The sequence below is a fragment of the Hetaerina americana genome, unplaced genomic scaffold (assembly GCF_022747635.1).
Source record: "Hetaerina americana unplaced genomic scaffold, ioHetAmer1.1.p SCAF_9, whole genome shotgun sequence".
NCBI lineage: Eukaryota > Metazoa > Arthropoda > Insecta > Odonata > Calopterygidae > Hetaerina > Hetaerina americana.
In genome coordinates, this window is record NW_027287538.1 from 38,525,319 (window position 1) to 38,546,918 (window position 21,600).

General features: G+C 35.8%; 1 protein-coding gene across 1 annotated transcript in view; it reads right to left on the reverse strand.

The window, feature by feature from the left end:
* Positions 1–21,600, reverse strand: part of side-VII (sidestep VII) — a 1,496,071-nt gene that overhangs the window by 363,909 nt on the left and 1,110,562 nt on the right. Inside the window, exon 5 of the mRNA XM_071598053.1 lies at positions 8,446–8,709. Coding sequence (XP_071454154.1) covers positions 8,446–8,709 — 264 coding nt within the window. The remainder of the gene's footprint in view (positions 1–8,445; positions 8,710–21,600) is intronic.

A 21,600-nucleotide genomic window follows, 5' to 3' on the forward strand; every position in this document is an offset into this window, starting at 1 on the left:
TAAAGGGAGTGGGGGATGGAAGGCGAACAAAAGTGTGTGGGTGGAGAGGGTGAGAGTTGGTCGGCACGGGGTTGTTTGAAAGGTGCGTCGGATGGGGCTGGGAAACGTGGGGGACTTTAAATGGTTCACGGAAGCTATTTTTTTATGGAGAGGGGAATTTTGGAGTGCGTATGGTGTTGGGTTAGGGGGAGAGGAGTGAGGAAATTGCCAAGGGGTCGGGTCGGGGTGTCGCCGGAGTGGAGGGGACAGAAGAATCGAGGCAGTGAGAGGGGAGAATGGGGGGTCCCATCGAGGACTCACCCACTGGGGGGATGGGGATAATCCCCGGTGGAGTTATTACCGGAGGTCCCAGGTCCTGCGGATTAGTCCCTTCCGAAGTATGCGCGGATGAGTAATGTATTCTCCGGATAAAAATGGATGGAACGGAATGGTTTCGCTTCGAGCCGGTCCGCCTCTGTTTGCGAGGGCGCGGGTGTTGGATGATTTAGTTACGCGAGGGGAGGGGTGTGAGGAGTGGCGAAAATTTTCTTCCTTTGGCCTTTTCAGGAACAAAAGAGAGGATGGTAGCACCGAAATAGATAGTGCCTATGCAGTGACTCTACTCCTCCTTTTGTCCGCTCCTACGTGGGCACTCCGAAAACTAATGACTGGCCTTCCTTTTACTGTTTCGACGATGATCGGAGAAAATTTTCTGCAAAACAAAGATATTTTGTTTTGATCTTTATGCAGCATATGAAGCATTTCTTTCCGATTTTGTTACCTCGGTGCCCACGTCTGTTTCACAATATTGGCACTTAGCATGGGGAAAACATCACAAGAGGCAAGATTGACCATGCCTCATCTGTCCGAAATTATTTTTCTTCTTTAATTGTGTTCAATAGCCATTGATCAGTTATGTCACAATTACATAAGAGCATAAAAACTTTGTGACTTCATTCATGAGTTTGCTGAAATATATAATAACAGACTTACTTTGTAATTTTTTAGATTGCAACAAAATTCTTACCGATATTGATAAACGAGTAAGAATTACTGGAAAATCTTTTTATTTTACTGAGAAAACCATAAGAATATGCATTGTCATTCGAGCAGGAACATAAATGCCTTCTTTATAGATCGATATAATATAAAATATTTAGCCCAAATGGATATTATAATTTTCGAAATAAAGATATTTTTGCTTAAAATATTTTAACCAAATTTTCTTTTACCCATTTGCATTTAACATGCGTTTATTCTTTTTAAACTACTTTTTTAAATAATAAACGCTCTGCTATCAAATAATGTTGAATTTTCCATCTGTGGCAAAATAAGTAGAAAAATGTAGTCTATAGTAGCCCATATTATAATCATTATATCCTCATCAACACCTGTCTTTCTATCTTGGATTGGTTATTGCAATACTTCTCAGAGCTGCAATGCTAATATATAGAGCCTATACATGCATATCTATTCATAAAATCTTTGCGCAAAAATTATTATTTAAATTATGACGCATGCAGGAGTTTCAATTAATATTTTTCCCGACTCCAATTTATTTTCACGGTTTTTTCCATCTTACTTCCTGACCCTGTTGGTCAGCTTCACCAGTTTTTCAGGCTTCAAAAAGTTACTGGTAGAGTTTAATGGGTAAAATTAATAATTGTGGCACAGAAAAAAGGATGAAGATGGAGAATAGGAAACTTATTCGATACATGTGCATGTCTCAGACAACTCCGGTGCGAGTGGGCTATGGAGAGTCCAGGTGGGTAGTTTTAGGAAGAGCAATAAGACATATGCTCAAAACATATGTATGGTGATTGATACTTAAAGGGGCATTAAAAAAAATGGAGGCTGTCTCAGGAATGAGTGTCAGGGATGGTGAATATATCATAAAATCAGTATATAAGAGAGAGTTCATAAAGCAGGGTGGAATAGTTAAGCTATCTTAAAGATTCCCGGACTAAAAAGTTCAAATTAGGTAGGACATGTATAGAATATTGCGTTAGACAAAGAGCATTTTTAAAGAAGAGGATTGATGACAAGGACTTTAAGTGTGGTTGCAAAGATAAGGTTCGTCAAGAGTTTGACATGAAGCGTGGTTTTGTGCAGCGTGGAAACATGGTTATAGAAGCAAGATGACCTGATTACATCGAAGGCTTTAGTTGAAAAATATGAAGATATGGAATATGCTATTACGCATATAAAATCATATGATATATAGTTGTAAAGTACTATGAACATTTGTCAAACGAGAAAGGGGTAGAATTGAATGGGCATATTAGACGGAGTGAAGGGAGGAAAGAAGAATACTGAATTAAAGGGAGGCCTATTTCAGTGCTGGCTGTCAGATTGTGATTCGTTAGGAGACAACGGACACGTTTATCTTTCATCAGCAGTACGACACGGAAATCTTAAACAATATTTATACCAAATAGGGGATTTTCGGCAAAACATTTATCAAGACCCTAAGATTCATGTAATAATTAACTGATTGTCATCAATTTTTTGGATTAATTGGCTCTAATAACAAAGAAGAAAATTTCAAAATGTTCTTTTTAGCCGCTTACCCTTTTCACTAGAGGAAAAAATTTGATTTTGCTTTCCAAAATAAATACCTAAAAAAACCCTCACAGTATGTGAAGAACTTGGATGCTTAGAAATATATAGGAAAGATTACATTGCACCATTATCGACAGGTTTTCAATATTTTCTCTTTTTTGAAGAATAAAAATGTTAATATAATTTCTATTTCTCGGAGTCAGCAAAGAAATGACGAAATAGATTATATGACAGAAAATATGAACGAAAGTTTTATATGTATATATATATATGTATACATACATATATACTAGATTAATATTATCTTTATTATCTTTTTCTACACAATAAACATTCAAGACGATTCAGGCTACAATAGCATGTGCAAAAATAAACTATTTGTCAAGCATCAATAAGAATAATGTTTCGGAGTTCTTCCACTGGTAATTAACTTGTTGATTGCTCTCAGCATTAACAGAAGTTGGTTCTGAGAAAGACAAGCGCCTCAGACTTTGATGAACGGTTTCTTCTTCGGAAGTAGGCTAATGGGAGGAGTGGAAAAACATAAGGGAGTCAAAGTTTGATCAACTAAAACCACACGGATTGCTTGCAAACGTCAAGCAAGTTTAAGGAAGTGGCGATAACTGACCTCATCAGTGGTCCTTGGTTGGAATTTCCTCCCGGGTTGAAGTTCTAAGGGATCCAGATTTGAAAAGTTTTAATTCCTGAGGCTTAATCGAGCAAATAACTTCAAATACCGGCGGCGGAGGATGGATTGATGAAAATTAAAAATTGTAAAAGTCTAACTCAAGGTAAACTTTACATACTTGGCGGAAGGGTATTAAAGGATTCAGTGACTGAAATATAATGATGGAATTAGATTGTTCCATACGCCGCATTTTCATTAAAGAAATGCTATTCAACCAGGCAGGAGCCAGACTTGTGGCACAAAGTAGAGAGTTCATATTAGTTTGGAAAAATATAATTAAGAATAGACTTCGCTTCTTCGACTTCGACTATATATAGTCTTCTGCAATTTTTCACGGTGTGCATTAGATATGATTAATGGTACCTTATCCGGGGTTAAATATTTTTTTAGCAAATGCAATCAACCACATCCACATTAATTAAATTAATTCAAGTACTAAGGAAACTGAAAGGTAAATCGATCTTTATACAGAGAATTATATAAAACTAAACAATTCATTTTTGGATCCTCAAGCCAAAAAGTGACAAAAGACAATATAGCAAATAACTAAATGATCTTCGATAAAACAATCATATCAATGAAATATTAAAAAATCAAACCTTCCTTAAAGTCTAGGTGTTTCAAGTAATTTTATTTTTAGAAGTTATTATGTAGCTGTTTCATCAAGTCATGGCATATCATAAATACGCGGTGCAAGGACCAAAAAATAAAGAGAATTGAAAACAAAGGAAGTTATTTCCGCCGGAGACTGACGAAAACCTTGAGGATTGTTTTAAAATAATTTAAGCTCTACGAGAAATTGGAGGAAAAAGAAATCTCACGCATATAGAAAAGATTATTGAATAATAATTTCAGAACTTTTAGAGGAAAGATAAAACCTGACGACACTTGCTGAATAAAATGTAAATAGGAGTACCTATGGATGAAATAAGCAATTGAGTATCGGAAAAAGTAATAGCAGACTGAAGGAAGGCATGATTCAATGAAGGTTGATAAAATAATGGACTGCTGAACTTAGTCAAATAAAAAATAATTGGTAACAATATATTGTGGTGTTTTATATGTTAGAATCAATTAAAGCTTAATGTGGTCCTTAATCTAAAAGGTAGCGATCGGGAATGTGTAGGTAGTTTTAATTAAGAAAGCAAATCAATCACTTGCCTATTTTCAAAGATATACTCACATTGAGGCCAATAAATTAGCAGTGCAGTGTATATATTTGTTATGGGTACCCCACTTTTTCAAAAAATAAAATGATTCCTTTAAAAATACCTCCAAAATTAAAAGTTCAAACTACAAGTTCAAAATCTCAATTTCTGAATCTAAATGTACCATTGCAAAGGAAGAGGAAGTTGCCTCGAATAAGATTTTCATTTTAATACTTTCCTCAGCAATTCACTCTATAATTTCTATGTTTTTAGAACGATAGTTCATTATTTATTTATTTTATTTTTTTATTTATTCAGTATTAGTCCGAAAACAGCACATTTTGGCCTTTACATCGAACTATTAACAACGATAACAATGGTCAAATTAACAAGCACCCAAGCCCTAGATGGAGGGAAACTCACGACGGATCGAACCCGCGACCCTTGGAATGGCTGACGAGCACGTTACCCCACCGCCACCGGAGTCGGCAATATACTATAGCATACACGTGTATCTAGGTAGTAACGTAAATACTTTTATCGATATAGCATTCCAAATATAATTTTATGTGTCGTACCTTTTAAGTGTTTTTGGAACAATAAACGCGCATTTCTAAATAAAAACATAATGCTCCTATTATTAAGAAATACCTCAAGGAATACAAATATTACGTGGTTTGAATAGGCATTATTTAATAAAATGAACTATCCATGTGATACTGCTGACATTTTTGCATTCAAAGTAAATTTTCAGTGTCGCGGAATTTTCACATTTGGATGAAAACTTTAGGAGGAATCGAAACCTCATTCGAAAGTGTGTTGAAGAAAGCGACTCTTCTGTGTTCCTATCTGAAAGTTGCCATGGCATTACGTATAATTGAAGGTACAAGACCCACTTCCGTAGCAAGATAATGAACTATACCTATAATGGGGAACTACAAAGGAAATAGAGACTAACCAAAATGTTACGCATTTTGATTCAAATGAGATAAATTAATAGTCATTGGATCATAACCATGGTAAAAATAATTAACTATCAACTTATGTTTATTGTGCCACAAATTACTGAAATCAAATAGACAAATTATTTTTTTGATAAGTGAAATAACTGAATGTTGTTTCATTTATGAATTCGAGAATTTGTGCAGTTGATTTTAAGATGCAAATCCAAGAATTCCTTACCAGTTACCTCATGAACATCACTAGAATCACGCCAATAGACTGAGAATTTTAGTAGGGATATTTTCTTGACTTAATCATCGACGATTAAAAAACTTCACCCCTTTAGAAAAGAAATGTCTTTTGCAAAATCTTCTCCGAGCGAAGTACTTAAACACTCTTAAATTACATATTGTTTTAGGTAACGAAGTAAGTAAGTTATGAAACCACTACCGATCATCCCAAGTCTCCATAGAGTTTTAATGAATGAACTTCGATTAAATATTTTAATTCTTACATTTTTTACAACTTTCCAGACCTTATGAAACTCCAAGAAACTTTTACGCCATTTCCCTTGGTTAAACTTTCACTTTCAAAACTTATCGGCCAACTTATAAGCCACTAAAAATCAAAAGATAACACATAGGGCAAGGCCTTACCTATAACTGGTATTTTACAGGCTAGGAATATGCATACCAATGTCCGAAATAAGTGAGAGATAAGTAAAAGAGAATAAAATGGGGTGAAAGGTTTTGGAGAGGATGAGAAAAGTTAAAACTGTAATTTGCAAGTGCAGTGCATATAACTGTAGGCGAAAGTTTAAAAAATAAATCAGTATACAGCATGATAAATATTAATTTTTATAAAACTACAGAACCATGTTTAAAAATAAAATTATAACTAAAAAGTGATGAAGTATTTTTTTCATGAGCTAAGGAGCAACACTATAAGTAAATCTCCCAATTCGCTACAAATGTATTCTAACCCATTTGCATTCCTAAGCTTATCTGATAATATTATTCTAACGACGGTTGATTAAAAAGGTAAAAGGGGGGTACATTTCATTCAAATACATATCAAATTTCAGAAAGAGCAACTGGTTTATTTTGATTAAGCATTAAGTACTCTCTTAGGGACAATGATGTACAACCACCGAGAATCAACTAAACTTCAACAGACATTGATCGGTAATGAACATCGTCGATCGGGGATTTATAGACATTCCCATGAAACCTTTCATAGAGAATCCTAAAAAATATATGTTTCCAAGATTTATAAGGATTTGTTCATCAGCTGAAGGAGTAACTCCTATACATTACAGCTTATAGAATATGAGATTTAACGATGATTTACTAAAATAATAACTTTTTACTAAAATAATAAGTTTTTCGGAAATAAATTTCATTATTTGAGTTTACTCAAATTTGGCACCAAAAAAGTTCATCGCTTCCATTATATTAGTCACTAAAGAGAAAATTTAATTGGAATAGGAGATTAAACCAAATGTCGGATAAGACTTAAAATTAAAAGCTGCGGAAAATTCTGATATCAAATCTAATTTACTATTTTTGGTTTATCAGCAATTGTCCGATTGAGCAAATGTTTTCCTTGAGAAAATTGCTAAAACTATTTGGTGATTACGCCAATATTTATAACCATGTGGAATAAGCTTACTACCGCAATCAGCAAAGAATTAATTGAAATCGAAATCCATAAACGCCCGTCATATCCCCTTTTATGAGCACATTGACTATGACTTCTTCTTCGACAAACATTTCCCAAACTCTTTTCCCATTAATTTAAAATACTAAGAAGGTTCATTACTTATTTATTTCTCACAATTTCTGTCGCTTTAGGATATCCTCCGCCGTTACTAATACACTTTATATGAATTGACTCATGGAAGTGAATACCGGAAGTGTATTCTAGAAACTGACGGCAACATGATGGTCACTCTGTACCCAAACACGTCATGCGTGCATGAACACCTTTTGCTATGGTTGTTCCCAAAAGAGGTGCCTGCTAACTATTTATTTTTTATTTTTAATTTTTTGTTAGGAAGCCCTGTTTTAGGCAACAAGCCTCTTCAGGGAGGGGAGGGAAGGAGGGACTATTTACGTAACTATTTACGGACCAGATATAATAATGCAGTTAGTATAGGATAACGTAGGGAAGACCACCTGGGACAAAAAAGGGTCCAATTTTAAATATTAATATATCGCACAATAATACTCGTAATTAGGAGGTAAATATCAAATTTATATATATATATATATATATATATATATATATATATATATATATATATATATATATATATATATATATATATATATATATATATATATATGCACACAAATAATCATTAAAAAATAGTGCTCATAAAAACATTTATTTGCTAAATTTTGGGTTTGTTAAACTGGTGAGCACAGTGATAACTTCTACTAATAAAAACGAAAAAAAAACATTGTTTTTTAGTTTCAAATAAGAAAAAATATATTTTTTTCAAAATTTCGTCTTGGGGAATGTTGGAAGAGTATAAAGCATGAGTAATTTTGCAAAAATTATTTATTTGTAACGCTAATGTTGCAGTTTTTCATGGATCAAATACTCCATTCCATAATTCTTACTTTGCTTTCAATTCAGCAATTACTTCATTTTCTTTTTGGATTATCGTATATGATTCTTAAGAATAGTAATAGCCAGTGGAACGTTATTCCTCACATTCTCCTCCTCTTTTTCCAATGTGACGCATCTTACGTCGAAGAGATGGTTTAAAAGCATACCAGAATAGAACATGTCAACTCTCCAAACTTTAAGTTCTAATCCGAGGCTTTCATCTTACGAGTCAATAAAAAATGATCCATCTAATTTTCATTTCCAAAGGAAGGACTTTAAAGTAATGAATTGACGCATGCTCTTTAACATCTTTTCCAAACCGTCTGCAGAATATAATAAATCCCAATTAATGTCGTGTGTAATTCCGTTGACTCGTACTTTTGACCCCTAATCATAACGCCTCCAACTAAACCGCTACGGGGCGTTCCGTATCGATCGTGTTTACAATTTCAACTGTTTTACGAGTGTTTTTTCACGCCATGGATCATGTAGAATGATGGGTATACTCACAGTTCATGTCCACGTGCACGGTGGTAGCCAGCGGAAGACTTCGATTATTGTTGGCCGCTTGGCATGTAAGCTGCGAGTGAAGGTCTGATCTACCAAGACTCGGAATCACCAGCTCATTGGTCACGTGGGCAACGCCGGGAGTTCCGGGAGAGGTCCCCGTAGCACCTGGGGATGTGGCAGAGAGCGGCGCGGGCGAAAGGACCGTCGATGAGTTGTCCACCAGACGGTCGTTGCGGAACCACCACACGGCAGGCGTGGGCCACCCTGAGGGAGAGATGGGAACATTAACATAATGTTTGAGGGTTAGCATTGACTTAGCTGTACCTAAAAACAATTCGCTATCTAATTTTCTTTAAATACTACACATTGGAGACCAGAGAAGACAGTGTAATAACGAGGATTTTGGAATCATATCAAAGGTTCACAATAAAAAGTGACAGTTTTCTGATTGGCATAATTGGGATAATTTAGTATATGTAAACTTATTGTTTAAAACAAGAATTTATCAAGCTCTTCGTCTACATTTACAAAATACCCCGTCATTCGCCGGGAGGGATGGCGCCGAGGGGTGTTAAGGAGGAAGCCATTCATGCACAAATATGGGTCCATATATGGTTATTAATAAATATAATTTTAATCAAATGAAATTTCACAAATACACACATGCATGCCTACATAGATGACGAGCTTTAGAATAAGTCAAAATAATGCCTTTTAAATAAACATATACAATATTTTTCTCGCCTTTTGAGTAGTTATCACTACATTCATAACATTATTATGTGTAACATCGATTCCTGAAAATGTTAATTTTTCATTGGCATTAATATAAAAAACGTAAATAATATTCGAGGAATAAAAATATTCAAAAACGTTTTCCCTTTTTGTCCTGTTTATCCTCAAATCAAATTCTGCTTAATCTTTTCTTGCCTAATGCAAACTGTTAATAAAACCCCCGCACATTTTTCCCAGGGAATGAATCTGCAATATAAATTACTTCCCTCATAAATGAAACATTTACTGGACGATTTAAATATATTAGGATCACTGGTGTGGTCATTTTAAACTATGTAGATCAAGTTTTTGATGATGGTGATAGTAATCTATTATAACTTTACGAACGAAAAACCTAATTCCTACGACCTTGATGTACTATGAGCACACAAATTTCTGCGTATCTACCAATTGGTACACCGTTTATTGCATGATATTAACAACTAAGGCGTTAAGTAACGATGCTGAGGAAATATTACTTAAAGATTTCCGTGAAGAGAGTTTTATTTCAAGAATTTGAGCCTCAAGAAATTAATTCTGCACAATAAGTCTTCAATTGTTTCACCGAAATGAAATTGGGTTACAAATATTTGGAAATGCAAGATATTGACTTCCAAATAAAAAATACATATATACACTCATAATATAATAAAGAAAAAATATATTCTCCAGATATCATGGAAGCTGCCGCGGGAGCGATGCTAAAGCATGCTAAGCATACAAAAATACCAATTTATGCATGCAAATATCAATCCTGGATACGTCATAACAAAACTTCTGGTAAAAGAAAACATGGTATCAGGTTAACTATTTAAATAAAGTTCAACGAGGAGACGCAATTACGTTAAATGTATTAAATGAAGAAGAAAAGTACTTTTTTACAACCTCGGTCTTCGAAACATAGATATCTTAAAAGGAGTGTTTACTTTTGTGCAGGCATTATATATCTTTTGAAGTAAATGTCCTTGGTGTAATCATCATGCTCTAACAGTTATGTCAACATCTTTGAGTCATATCGCGTGCATCATTTGGGTCGATTGAGAAAACATGAATATCTCTCTAACCGTCATCATGGGAAGCCAAGTGGAGATACGTAAGTTCGCTTAGGTAATAATCAACTTGATACGCGCAAACGCAACTCCGTTCCCTCCCCTCCTTGCTTACACTTCTCCGGCAAGAGTCCTTGGCAGCTGGCAAGCGATCTGAGAACACGGCGGACCGACCTCGGCTCATATGGACGTGTGTGGAGATGGACGGTAACGCACACCACGTTACAAAGGCGAGCAAACAGTTTCGACGCCGTCGCCGCCTCTGAACAGGGCAAGCGGAATCGGAGACCATACCATTCTGCCTCCTCACGCCTAAACTTTCGACAAACGTGCTCTGGACACAGCCCCACATCCCCCACCTTACCCCGGACAAACAACGGCCGCGCGCTCCGACGCTTAAACCGAGCCTCGTCGAAGCAAATTCCCAACGGTGAACATGCTGCTGTGCTTTTGCCAAAGGGGCCGTTCTTTGGTCAAGCCTTTGCGGCGGTAAACGCCGACGAATGCCTGGCCGGGTAATGGGATCACTTCACCCACTTGTCTCTCCCGGGTTGGATCTTTGAAACTCTCTGACCCTCTTGTACTCGCGGACTAGCGTAGGTATTTATCTACACTGGATAAAGATGCATTAAAAAGAATGATTGAATTGTATTAATGTGGCTGCCCATTTTCGCTTGCATGAAAACGTTGCTTTTCTTAGTCTTAAATTTTGATTCGCCAAATATGCAAACAAAAATACATCAGTAACATGTAATTTGTCCTTTAATTGGCAAATATGTTATCCTGCGCATACGGCTCTGAAATTTGCAAGCAAAGTTGAAACAATTAAAATAAACCTAAAATTAAAAGGCACTTTAAATTAAAGGCTGTATTGAAAAATATACTGCTAACTTGTAAATAAAATATTTGAAAATAAAAGTTTTTACCTTCTTATTCACTGCAGTACCATTAACACTACGACGAATACAAAAGAGCCGACCTATAAGTAGTGGTTTTCTTCTATAGCAGGCATAAGTGACACTTATTAACCTGGTTCTTAAATCTAAATCATAAAAATTTACGAAATTCTAATGGTAGAACTAGAGGAATTAAAATCCGTAGACATGTGGGTAGCTATGTTTTACGAATTTGAAAACGCATTGAAGAAAAAAATGGAAATGATAAAATTAAGAAGACACGTCAATAAAAAATATTGAGAATATTGTTTCAATGAAACATTAAGAAGTCATACTATAATTGGTGTACATAAATAGACTACTATTTAATTGGTTATTTCCAGGTACACCGTATGAACTTCGCGGAATCTAGTCACAGGATAATTATGTGATTCAGCAGACAAAGCACAGTAATGTAATTCCAAAGCTCCCTACGCATCATTAAACACATTATCACGAGTAAAGTGTAGTGATAGGAATATGAAAGGGAATTCTCCCCCGGCCACAATTGGGGCATTAATTAAACCTCGCTTGACCGGTATAACTTCTACTAAAATTGCGCTTTATCGTTTCTCATGTAGAGGAAACCCCAAACAAAATAAGAAATCAATAAGCCTCTATCTCGTTAGAATTTGGTAAAAAGATTAATTTACTCCACGCTAACTCATGGAAAGTTTTATATCTCAAGTATAGTAGAATGGGTATCATAAAAATAGAAGCTATAAAAAAACAATACTTGAGATTTCAGTGCCTTGGAGAACAAGTACAAATTTTATTAACAACTACATTTTCCCTAAAGACCAATTGAAGTTAACTTCAGTATACCTAAGAAGAACATTTTCAAAATTAACAAAAAAGGAAATAGTCGGAATACTTACGAATAATTTCTCACGCTAATTTTCCGATATTTTCCATAACCCATTCGTGTTTTGACGTTTCAATTAACTAAAAAGTAGTGATTAACGATTCCGGTACCAAAAAATAAAGTACGATTCTAGCCAAGGGAGTCAAAGAACTTAATGATATTAATCTAATAAAATCATATTAAATTATTGAACATACCGATTCAAATTAATTGGTGATACTTTTCTTCACCATTCACAAGCTACGAAACCAAACATTCTCGAAAGAACATTTTTACATGCTAGCTTTACTATGTGATTGAAACAAGCCTGAGATAACCTATATAATTTATTATCCCTACACAAAAGATTTGGAAAACAATAAAGGATTCTATTTATGACATCTCTTCAACTTAAGACTGCTCTCATAAGGACATCATATTAGACCCTAAGGGTGCTTTAATTTGAAAGTGAAAAATATAAAATTTCCTCCTTTTCATATTATATTAATAAAAAGTCGTGTAATTTCGTTTCAAAAATTTAAACCAACTACACATATACTTAAATGAAAACAATATATAAGATTTCACATAAAAAATTAAAATAATCATATTTTTCAGAATTTGAAATTTAAAAATTCAATTATTACCTGGCCTAGATAAATTGGATTTAAAAGCAAACATTTCAGACCATTCTAAGTTAGTAAAATTAATAATATTCATTTTCATACGAGATACACAAATACTAATTTAAAAATGGCCTAAAGCAGTATTACTTCTCCCAAATATACGTCCCTGCATATAACATCGCTAATTGATTTCATAATATGTTTAACAAAAAGATTTTTAAAAAATTATTCACATGAACGATTTTGAAATTTCATTATGAAATATCAAAACCCTAACTTTCGCTGAATTTGATTAATCAATGCTCGGGTTTGTTGATTCGGCTCGACCTACCTAACTACATAGCGGCGAAACCCATGTAGACCATTACCGGCTTCTGTAACTAACAAAACATATGACTGTCACGTTCAAAACCAGAGATAGAAATAAGTAATTTAGCTCCCATTATATTCAGTAAAGTATTCAGTGGAAATAGGCATTTTCTGGATGAGTAGTTGCAGCTAAATACTGAGAAAATTAAATTAAAACAACCCTGCATGAAGTACAGTAATAGCTTATTATTGTGTCATGCAAGGAAATAAATATGCAGGTATGAAATTAACAAGGTTTCCAACAACCATTTGGAGTTATTATAGCCATGTGTACGTCGAGGAGTACATTGATACAGACAGAGAGCATCTTATTCCAATTATATTATCAAAATTAATATTGTAAGATGGCAAAAGTATCTGTTTAATAGTTCTCAATATTCATTTAGTGCATATCATTTCACTGTCAAAATATCTTTTATATATATATATAAATAAATATATATATATATATATATATATATATATATATATATATGTGTGTGTGTGTGTGTGTGTGTGTGTGTGTTTGAGTGTCCTTTTAAATGTTGCTGTTCTATCCTATTTGTGTTATATTGTGTCAGCCCATTATTGTGCCGCTCGTGTGAGTTTTTCCGTACAATCGTTATATATATATATATATATATATATATATATATATATATATATATATATATATATAATTTGTGTGACCTCTCTATATTTCTATACTTATTCTTATCTCATAAATCAGTAAATATAAAACTACACATTTGAGAGGCATAACGGAGCTATAATCATCGGGCAAAGTTAATATAGAAAGAATAATAAATGGACATAACATTACTATTAATAAAGGAGTTACCACCAATGTTTCGCATCCATGAAAAACAAATATAAAATTAAGAAATAAAATGAAGCGTTTTCTTAGATCGAAAGACAATAATACCCAAAATAGTTCAGTTTAACTCAATCACAAAACCAAAAACTTCAGGGGAATTCAGAGAAGAATTAATTACATTTAGAATCAAATGAACCAAAAAATTTTAAGAATTTTGGAACATTTTTCCGAGTATGACGACCAAGAGAATGCTGTCCTAAATACACTCTGCGAAAAGAGCCGTGGACAGTTTTTCAAATTTTTTTATTTCCGAGAATGGAGCGAATCGACACAGAGACAGTAAAGTGTGTAGTAGCAAGCAGCAATTTTGCTGAGCTCAAGTGGTCAAGACGGAGCAACAAACTGGGAGGAAGCCCTTTTGAGAGACCCCTGGGGAGAGATTAAAGGAAGCCTTATCCCACACTAGTTTGCCCTTCCGGATGCTAAGAAACACTGGCGGCAGATTAATGAGTTGATTGATTGCCAGCTTCTCAAGCGAGACATTCCGAGTCGTAGGTTTTTACGCACTATTCTAACGAACATTCAGAGCAACGATGCAGAATCGACAGAATGAAAAAGGAGATAGTGAATAAAGAACGAGATACCTCAAATACGAGGGTAAGCTTAAAACTAATGCACACATGCTTGTAGATCACAAACAAAATACCTTCAGAAGCACTTCTGGTGGTATGTGAAAGCAACATTACCCCTCAACATGTATACGCAGGTTTTCGGTGTTTCGTTCACCCAGGGTATTTCGAGGAGCGGAAGTATGGAGACGTGTGCTAGTGCTATGACAACGCAAGTTTAATAGCGTGCTGTTATCGTGTTTTCAACTGGTGAAAAAAGTGACTCCTACCGAGATTCATCGTCGTTTTAAGGCTATTTATGGTGAAGATGCTGTTGATAGGTCTATTGTGAATTGACGAGTGGTAAAATTTCGTGGTTGTGAGCCTGGTATAGCCATAATTGTTAATGAAATACGCAGCGGACGTCCAATCACTGCCACAGATGATACTACGATACGATACTCGTACACTTGCCATCGGAAGCTCGTCGAAGATTTTATTTAAAATGAACGGCGATTCACTCAAGAGCGTATTGCAAAATATATAGAAATATCTGAGGAAGATGCTTGCTGGGTTAAAAGCAGTCTGGCACCAAAGATCTTGCAACATGACAGCGCTTGTCCACACACCTCGCGCGCAACTGGAGAGGCTCTGCAAAACCTGAAATTTGAACCGATTCCACACCCTCCTAATTCCCTCGTCTTTTCCTCAACTCCTCTAGGGTAATCATCACACCTCGGACGATGAGGTGAAGGATTGCTGTCAAGTCCTGGATTTGAGAAACGTGGGCAGAGTTTTTCAGTGACGGAATGGAAATTGTTACACGTTAGGAGAAATGTGTAAGCCCTAACGGTGACTATGTTGAAAAATAAATATACAGGTGTGATTTTAAAACTAAAGAATTTTACTTTAATTTACTTTTTTCCCAATATTGCTATTTTTTAGTTCGCGCTCTACGTACAAGCATGCGTGCATTACACCTCACCATATCCTCGTATATGACAAATGCTAATATCATTATTTAGAGAACCTACATAAATATTAGTGTCTATTTATTTATATATTTGGACGTGTGCAATGAATAAAATATGGTGTTTTCACCCGAAAGCGGGCAAGATTAATTTCCATAGATGTAACACTACATGTGTCTCGAGGTACAGATTCGTTATGTCACCTTATTATAAAATTCTTTTAAAAAGGAATTCACAAGTTGTGCAAAGAAAATACCTTAGTATAAATGACCTTCCTGACGATGCAGTCGGGCTCCGGAAATGTATGCATAGGTTTTGATTACGGATCTCCAAAATTAATCTAGTATCGCCTGTAATCCCATGTTGCAACGACGGAATTATGAGGTATTTGTACAACCGGGAATAACTGATAAATAAGGTAAATAGAAACTTGATGTTTCGACTTTTCATTTATTACATTCTTACTTTTAAAAAAATCTCAAGTATTTAAAAAGTATGTTTAGCCGAATACATCAATTTCAAAATAATACATAGATTTCAATCTCTATCTATGTGAAACACCAGGTATAGTCACCACGCATAGTCAAGACATTCAAATCATATCCATTTAAGACATTTTTCAGGTTTAAAAATTTTTTTAAGTAACGCGAACGAAATTATACACTATTTACCAATAATAAAACCTCAAAAATGTATCCTGTAAGCAGTATGATAAGTGTTGAAGGTTATTTATTGATAAAATCCTCACAGATAACATTTACATTAACCAGCGATCGCGACACAATAATACATCTTTGATTTATATATGCGAGGTCAACTATATTACACGTAAAATATATCAGTAATATACAAAAATAAAAGGCACGATTTAAAAAGATAAGACATAATTAGCAATCAGAACCGAACTCGATTTATTTCGGCATTAGTGTACATCTTAATGGTGGTAGTCACGAAAGTGATACTCATAACTACTGATATGAAAATATTTTTTAACGAGGAACGGTGTTTGCGTTTCCATTTAGATGACCCCATCCTGTTCATGGTTTTAGGCCCTAAGATTCAGGTCAAGTTCAAAATTCCAAGTCGGTACATCCTGCAGACAATATTTTTATACGGACTACTGATTCATTTCCTGCCTTACATACAAGCCACTTCCTGCTATCCATCCAATTCCCCAAATCCTTTGCAGCTCAACCACCTCATTCCGTACACGATCACCTTCCCACTCAATTTGACATTTTTCCCCTCCTCTATCCGATTCTCTTCTCCTCCTTCTCTCTATATCTCTCTCTATCTTTCTCTCTCTCTCTCTTTGAACATTGATCCGTCAAGCCTCTCGCCCTCTAAAGGCCAGAGCGGGGAGTGCGGAATGGCGGGCGGGTGGTGGTGACCACACACGTACTTTGTCCCATGTCGTGTAGACCATTGGTGACCCTGATCCTTGGCCGTACCCGGAGTGCCCGGCCCGCGTCGTCCGACCCTCTGTATACTTTCCTAATCTTCCTCCTTCCCCCGACCCCTTCACAGATGCACTCCGAAAAACCCACCCATGCCGGTCGTTCCCCAAGCTCACGACCCGGCTCTTTCCCCGACTCCGCCGCCCCCTCGCCAATCTCGTCCCCTTTCCGTTTTTGAAAATACTCCGGCCTCCCGCCGTGAAGAACTACCACTACGTTCTGACAGGATTATCCCCAAGGAAATTGGGGTCTCTGGTTCGATACTAGCCGAACTCAAATAGCACTTGTTCGTCTCGGGAGTTTCCATGAGGAAATAAGATTGGGTTTTGGTCCCCTCATCATCGGCTTAAATCCTATTTCTCGAGGAATATAAGAACTCTTGGGGGTAAACAAACCTAACCACCGAGGGAAAACTCCATTTTATTTCAAGGAATTTTCACGCCCTGTTATTTATTGAGAGTTACCTGATTAATAAAAACGATATTTTGAGGTTTATTTATTACGTTACACATGCCAATCCCAAATAGATTGTGATGCCATTTGAATCTCAGATATAATAATATAAAATGAATTATTTTAAAGCACCAATGAGGATGATGTTTAAACTATTTGGGAAAAATTTAATGATATCAAAGGAAACCTCGCAAGCATCGCGAAGGAGCTCGTTGGGAAGATTAAGAGCGCCAACGAAAGACTAACAAGCATGAATTCATACATGCATGCAAGAATGTATGCCCACATATACAAACGATGAAACACATTAGCACATATATTTCTATTTATATCATGCCATTATTAGTAGATTTTACATAATCATAAAATTTCTGCCCTTACTTGAAAATATTTGACTGATTCGGTTCGATTTTGCCATGACCACGTATCGTGTGAGGGCAGATTGAAGATTTAAAACTGTATATTATTAACAATAATCAAGATTTTTATCTTTGTTGCTCTATTTCTACCGTCAAAAATAGCATGTCAATACTATGGAATTTTCGGAACTTAAAACTATTTTATGGTACATTCTCCATACAAAAGTTAAAAACTTTTACATCAAGTAGTTGACAAATGAAAGGAAACAATCCGTGGTAACCTTTAGAAAGTAACTGATGTTTTTGATTCTCATACAGGTGCGTCGATATTGTATGGTTAGGATTTATTTGGCTCTTTCCACTTAATAAATATTCAATAATTGTATTCTAAGGAAATAGAATATTTATTTATTTTAGAATTGCGTTGCAATTAGACGGTTTTCCTGGTGGCAACGGTCAAGTTTGGTCGAAGATAACTCTTATAATGAAAATTACATACATACACGGACTATAAAAACAGATAAGAAACAAAATTATATAAAAATGATGAATATAAGTATGGAAAGGGCTATCGAATGCAATAAAATATCATTCCCACTTACATAGATGTAGAAAGAATGTATGAGAAACACGCCAGCTAGACGAAAATTCATTTTGGCACAGAAAGCCGATTCATTTCTTTGTAACGTAAACCGCAGGCACCTGAAAACATGTGGTCAAGAAAGGATAATCCAATGGTTCAACTTGAAACTTAGAGCGGAGGAAAATGAATTGACGTTCACGGAACAGTTGAGGCAGGATAAGAAACACGTGCCATAAAGAGAATAATTTTTCTCTCACGGAGGAATTGTTGGCAGCATCCCAACCTCTCGATGGGTTTCCATCTCGTAGCGACTTATGGTAGGATATTCCTCACTTCTCCTAGGCATTATTTCAATACACGTCCAACGTAATACCATCTTTCCTTGGCACTCTGCCCTCCAGAGATCCAGGCTTTCTCTGAGCTGCACTAACATTGCATTTGAAATGTATTCCGCATATCTAGCTTCACCTCTCTTTGCATATGGCATTTATAGGATATCAGGCAGTCACCAGAGAAAAATGAAACCGTGTTGCCTACAATGATACTGCATGATGCCACCACATTTAAAGGGTCCATGTTACTAAGTTCCTACATTGGAATCGTACCGATATCTTAAATCCTATCCTGCAAGTTTGATTCAAACTATGCATTTTTGATGCGCGGAGTATATAAGCCGAAGGATAACGTATTTTCTTCCTGGATTTTGGGCTGATTATTCTGTGAGCGACCAGCATCAAATTTCATAGTTCTTGTGCAACTTCCACAATGGAAAGGAGGAGATCCCGTTAACAGGAAGAGACGGTTCTGATAAAGGCATGAATTGCAATCCGGCGCGAGGTTTATTTGGCTTCTCAAAACGATAACCGACTGTTACATCCCCTTTGTGGTACCAGTTAGATATGTTTTAGCTATCACCATTTATTATCTGTGGCAGCATTGAAAAAAATTGACAGACTATTAGTAAGAAGTCTTGCTGAAATTTATGAAAATAATTATTTTATCAATTATTTAATTCCGCAAAACAATTTATTATAAAAATATTAATTTACGATCAACTGGATGAAAATGTCACAGTAATGATTGAATGATTGTAATTTGTAAATACTGGACGAAAAACGCAATAAGTGTATATATATATATATATATATGTGTGTATATATATATATATATATATGTGTACATACATATACATATATATTTATTCATTTATATATATATAAACCACACATATTATTTAATGCATAGAAACTTCTGGCTGCCAAAATTCAAAAGAAGATAAAAAATATACATTAAAAGATTTATAAGGATAAACAAGACCCATCGAATGTCCTACTGCAAATGATAAATACCCATCCATAAGGTTTAATAAACATAACCGTATGGTAAAATGAAATGCAACGGCTATTCTATGACAATCCTACGTCAGAAAAAATTATGTAAACTCGCTTCTGCGATTCATACCCTTTTTTGAAATGAGTAGATTGGTGTAAAAAATGGGTTCAGCTTTAGGAACAATCAACCAGGAAATATATATCATAATTCAATGATTGGATATACCGGAAAATGGTATTAGGTATCATAAGAAAATATTACGCATTGATACATTTAATTTTTATTCCACTTGACTGCTGTCAATATTGGTATTTAAATATTAAAAGAATAACCCACAGCTAAAGTTATTGATATTGGCTAAAATTGAAATCATTTTTCATAAAATTAAAACTTACGTTTAATTTATAAGGAAGCTTACACAAGCGGTAATTAGCTTTATTGGATAGTGACCAAAGGCACCAAGTTCAATTCAGGTTAACGTACATGGGCATCCTTAGCTACACCCAAGCTATGTGCATCTGTCTAAGTAACTACACTAGCCAAAAGGGAAAGAGACCCTTAATTCGATGCATAAATTTAAAATTTCGTATAGGGCCTAGTATAAGTTGAGCTTTATCCTCACCTGTCAAATAGACCAAATGACTCCTTTGATCTTGAATATTTCAACATATCCTCCTCAAATAGTACTATAAATGATGATATACTTGATGAAGAAATTAAAAAATGGCAAATGAATAAAAATCAGACATTTTTATCAAAACGAACGTCATTATAACCTATCGCTTTGAGTAAATGTTCAGATAAGTAGTCCTTAATACATAATAGCCCTCATTTTAACAACGCTACTCTCAACCACTGAGTGCAATACAGAAATGTCACGCCACGAAACATTGAGAAACTAATTACATACATCAAAACGGTGCCTAGGAACATTTTAATAACGCTAATGTGATCACTGACGCAGAAAACAAGCCTCTATTCATTCTTAATTAATTGCTTGTTGCATGTGAAGCATCCGTCTCTGACAAGAAATCACATTTGATCTCACCGCTGCGGGGCGGCGCTGTTTGCCTCTTTTTAAAATGACCAACGCTCTCACGCTGTGCAAACATCCTTCCTTATCCCTTTCCCTTAAAAAAATTGTGTAATTTAAATCCAACATAAAATATCCAACCGCATGTAACTCATCCCTCTATTTCCACTCCGAATCTTAAAAATAAAAGACATATGCCGTGAAAGAGAAGCAGCGATTCCCGGACATAAATAAACCGTACAAAATTTTGGTAGAAAACGGATTCATTCTACTTTTTTTTCTCTTCCCCTCCTCACCCAAACCTTTCTCCCTTACTCTTTCTAATTACATCTTGACCACGCTGTAGCGGGGGAGTTAAAAAGGCGATAGAGGGAAGGGACGCGATGAAAAGCTGCATCATCTCAAAGCCGATCCGAAGGAAAAGCAAAAGGGGAAAGTAAATACGGGAAGGAAGAGCGTGGATGGAGAGAGAGGGTCGGCGGGGAAGAACTGGGACAGTTTTAAATTCCTCCGTGCGCACACAAGGGGCCAGTCGGGACAGTTTTATAAAGTGAAAACCTCCAGCTCCTTTTTCCCACCCTTCCACAGTCTCTCTCACCCATTCCACTCTCCTCCGTCAACTCTGGAGATACAAACAGTGACGCAAACATCATTCCTAATCCTCTTTTGTTCCCGTCCGCCCCACTATCTCCATTTCCCCACGTCCATCCGTCTCCCAAACACTCATTCCATATCTCCGCCTCCTCGCCTCCCTCCCTCGGTCTTCCCCCCACCCTAGGCTTCCCCTCTCTTCCCTCGTCAACCCGCTCCAGCGCGGCGGCCCTGCCTCCTTTGCGGCCATCCCGGTGCCAGCCTGTGCTGCCATCTAACAACTCTCCCATGCTCCCTCAAACTCGTTCTCGCTCCCTTCTTGACCGATCGATGACGTCACCAGAGCGTATACCTCACTCTTAATCCGTTTCCCAG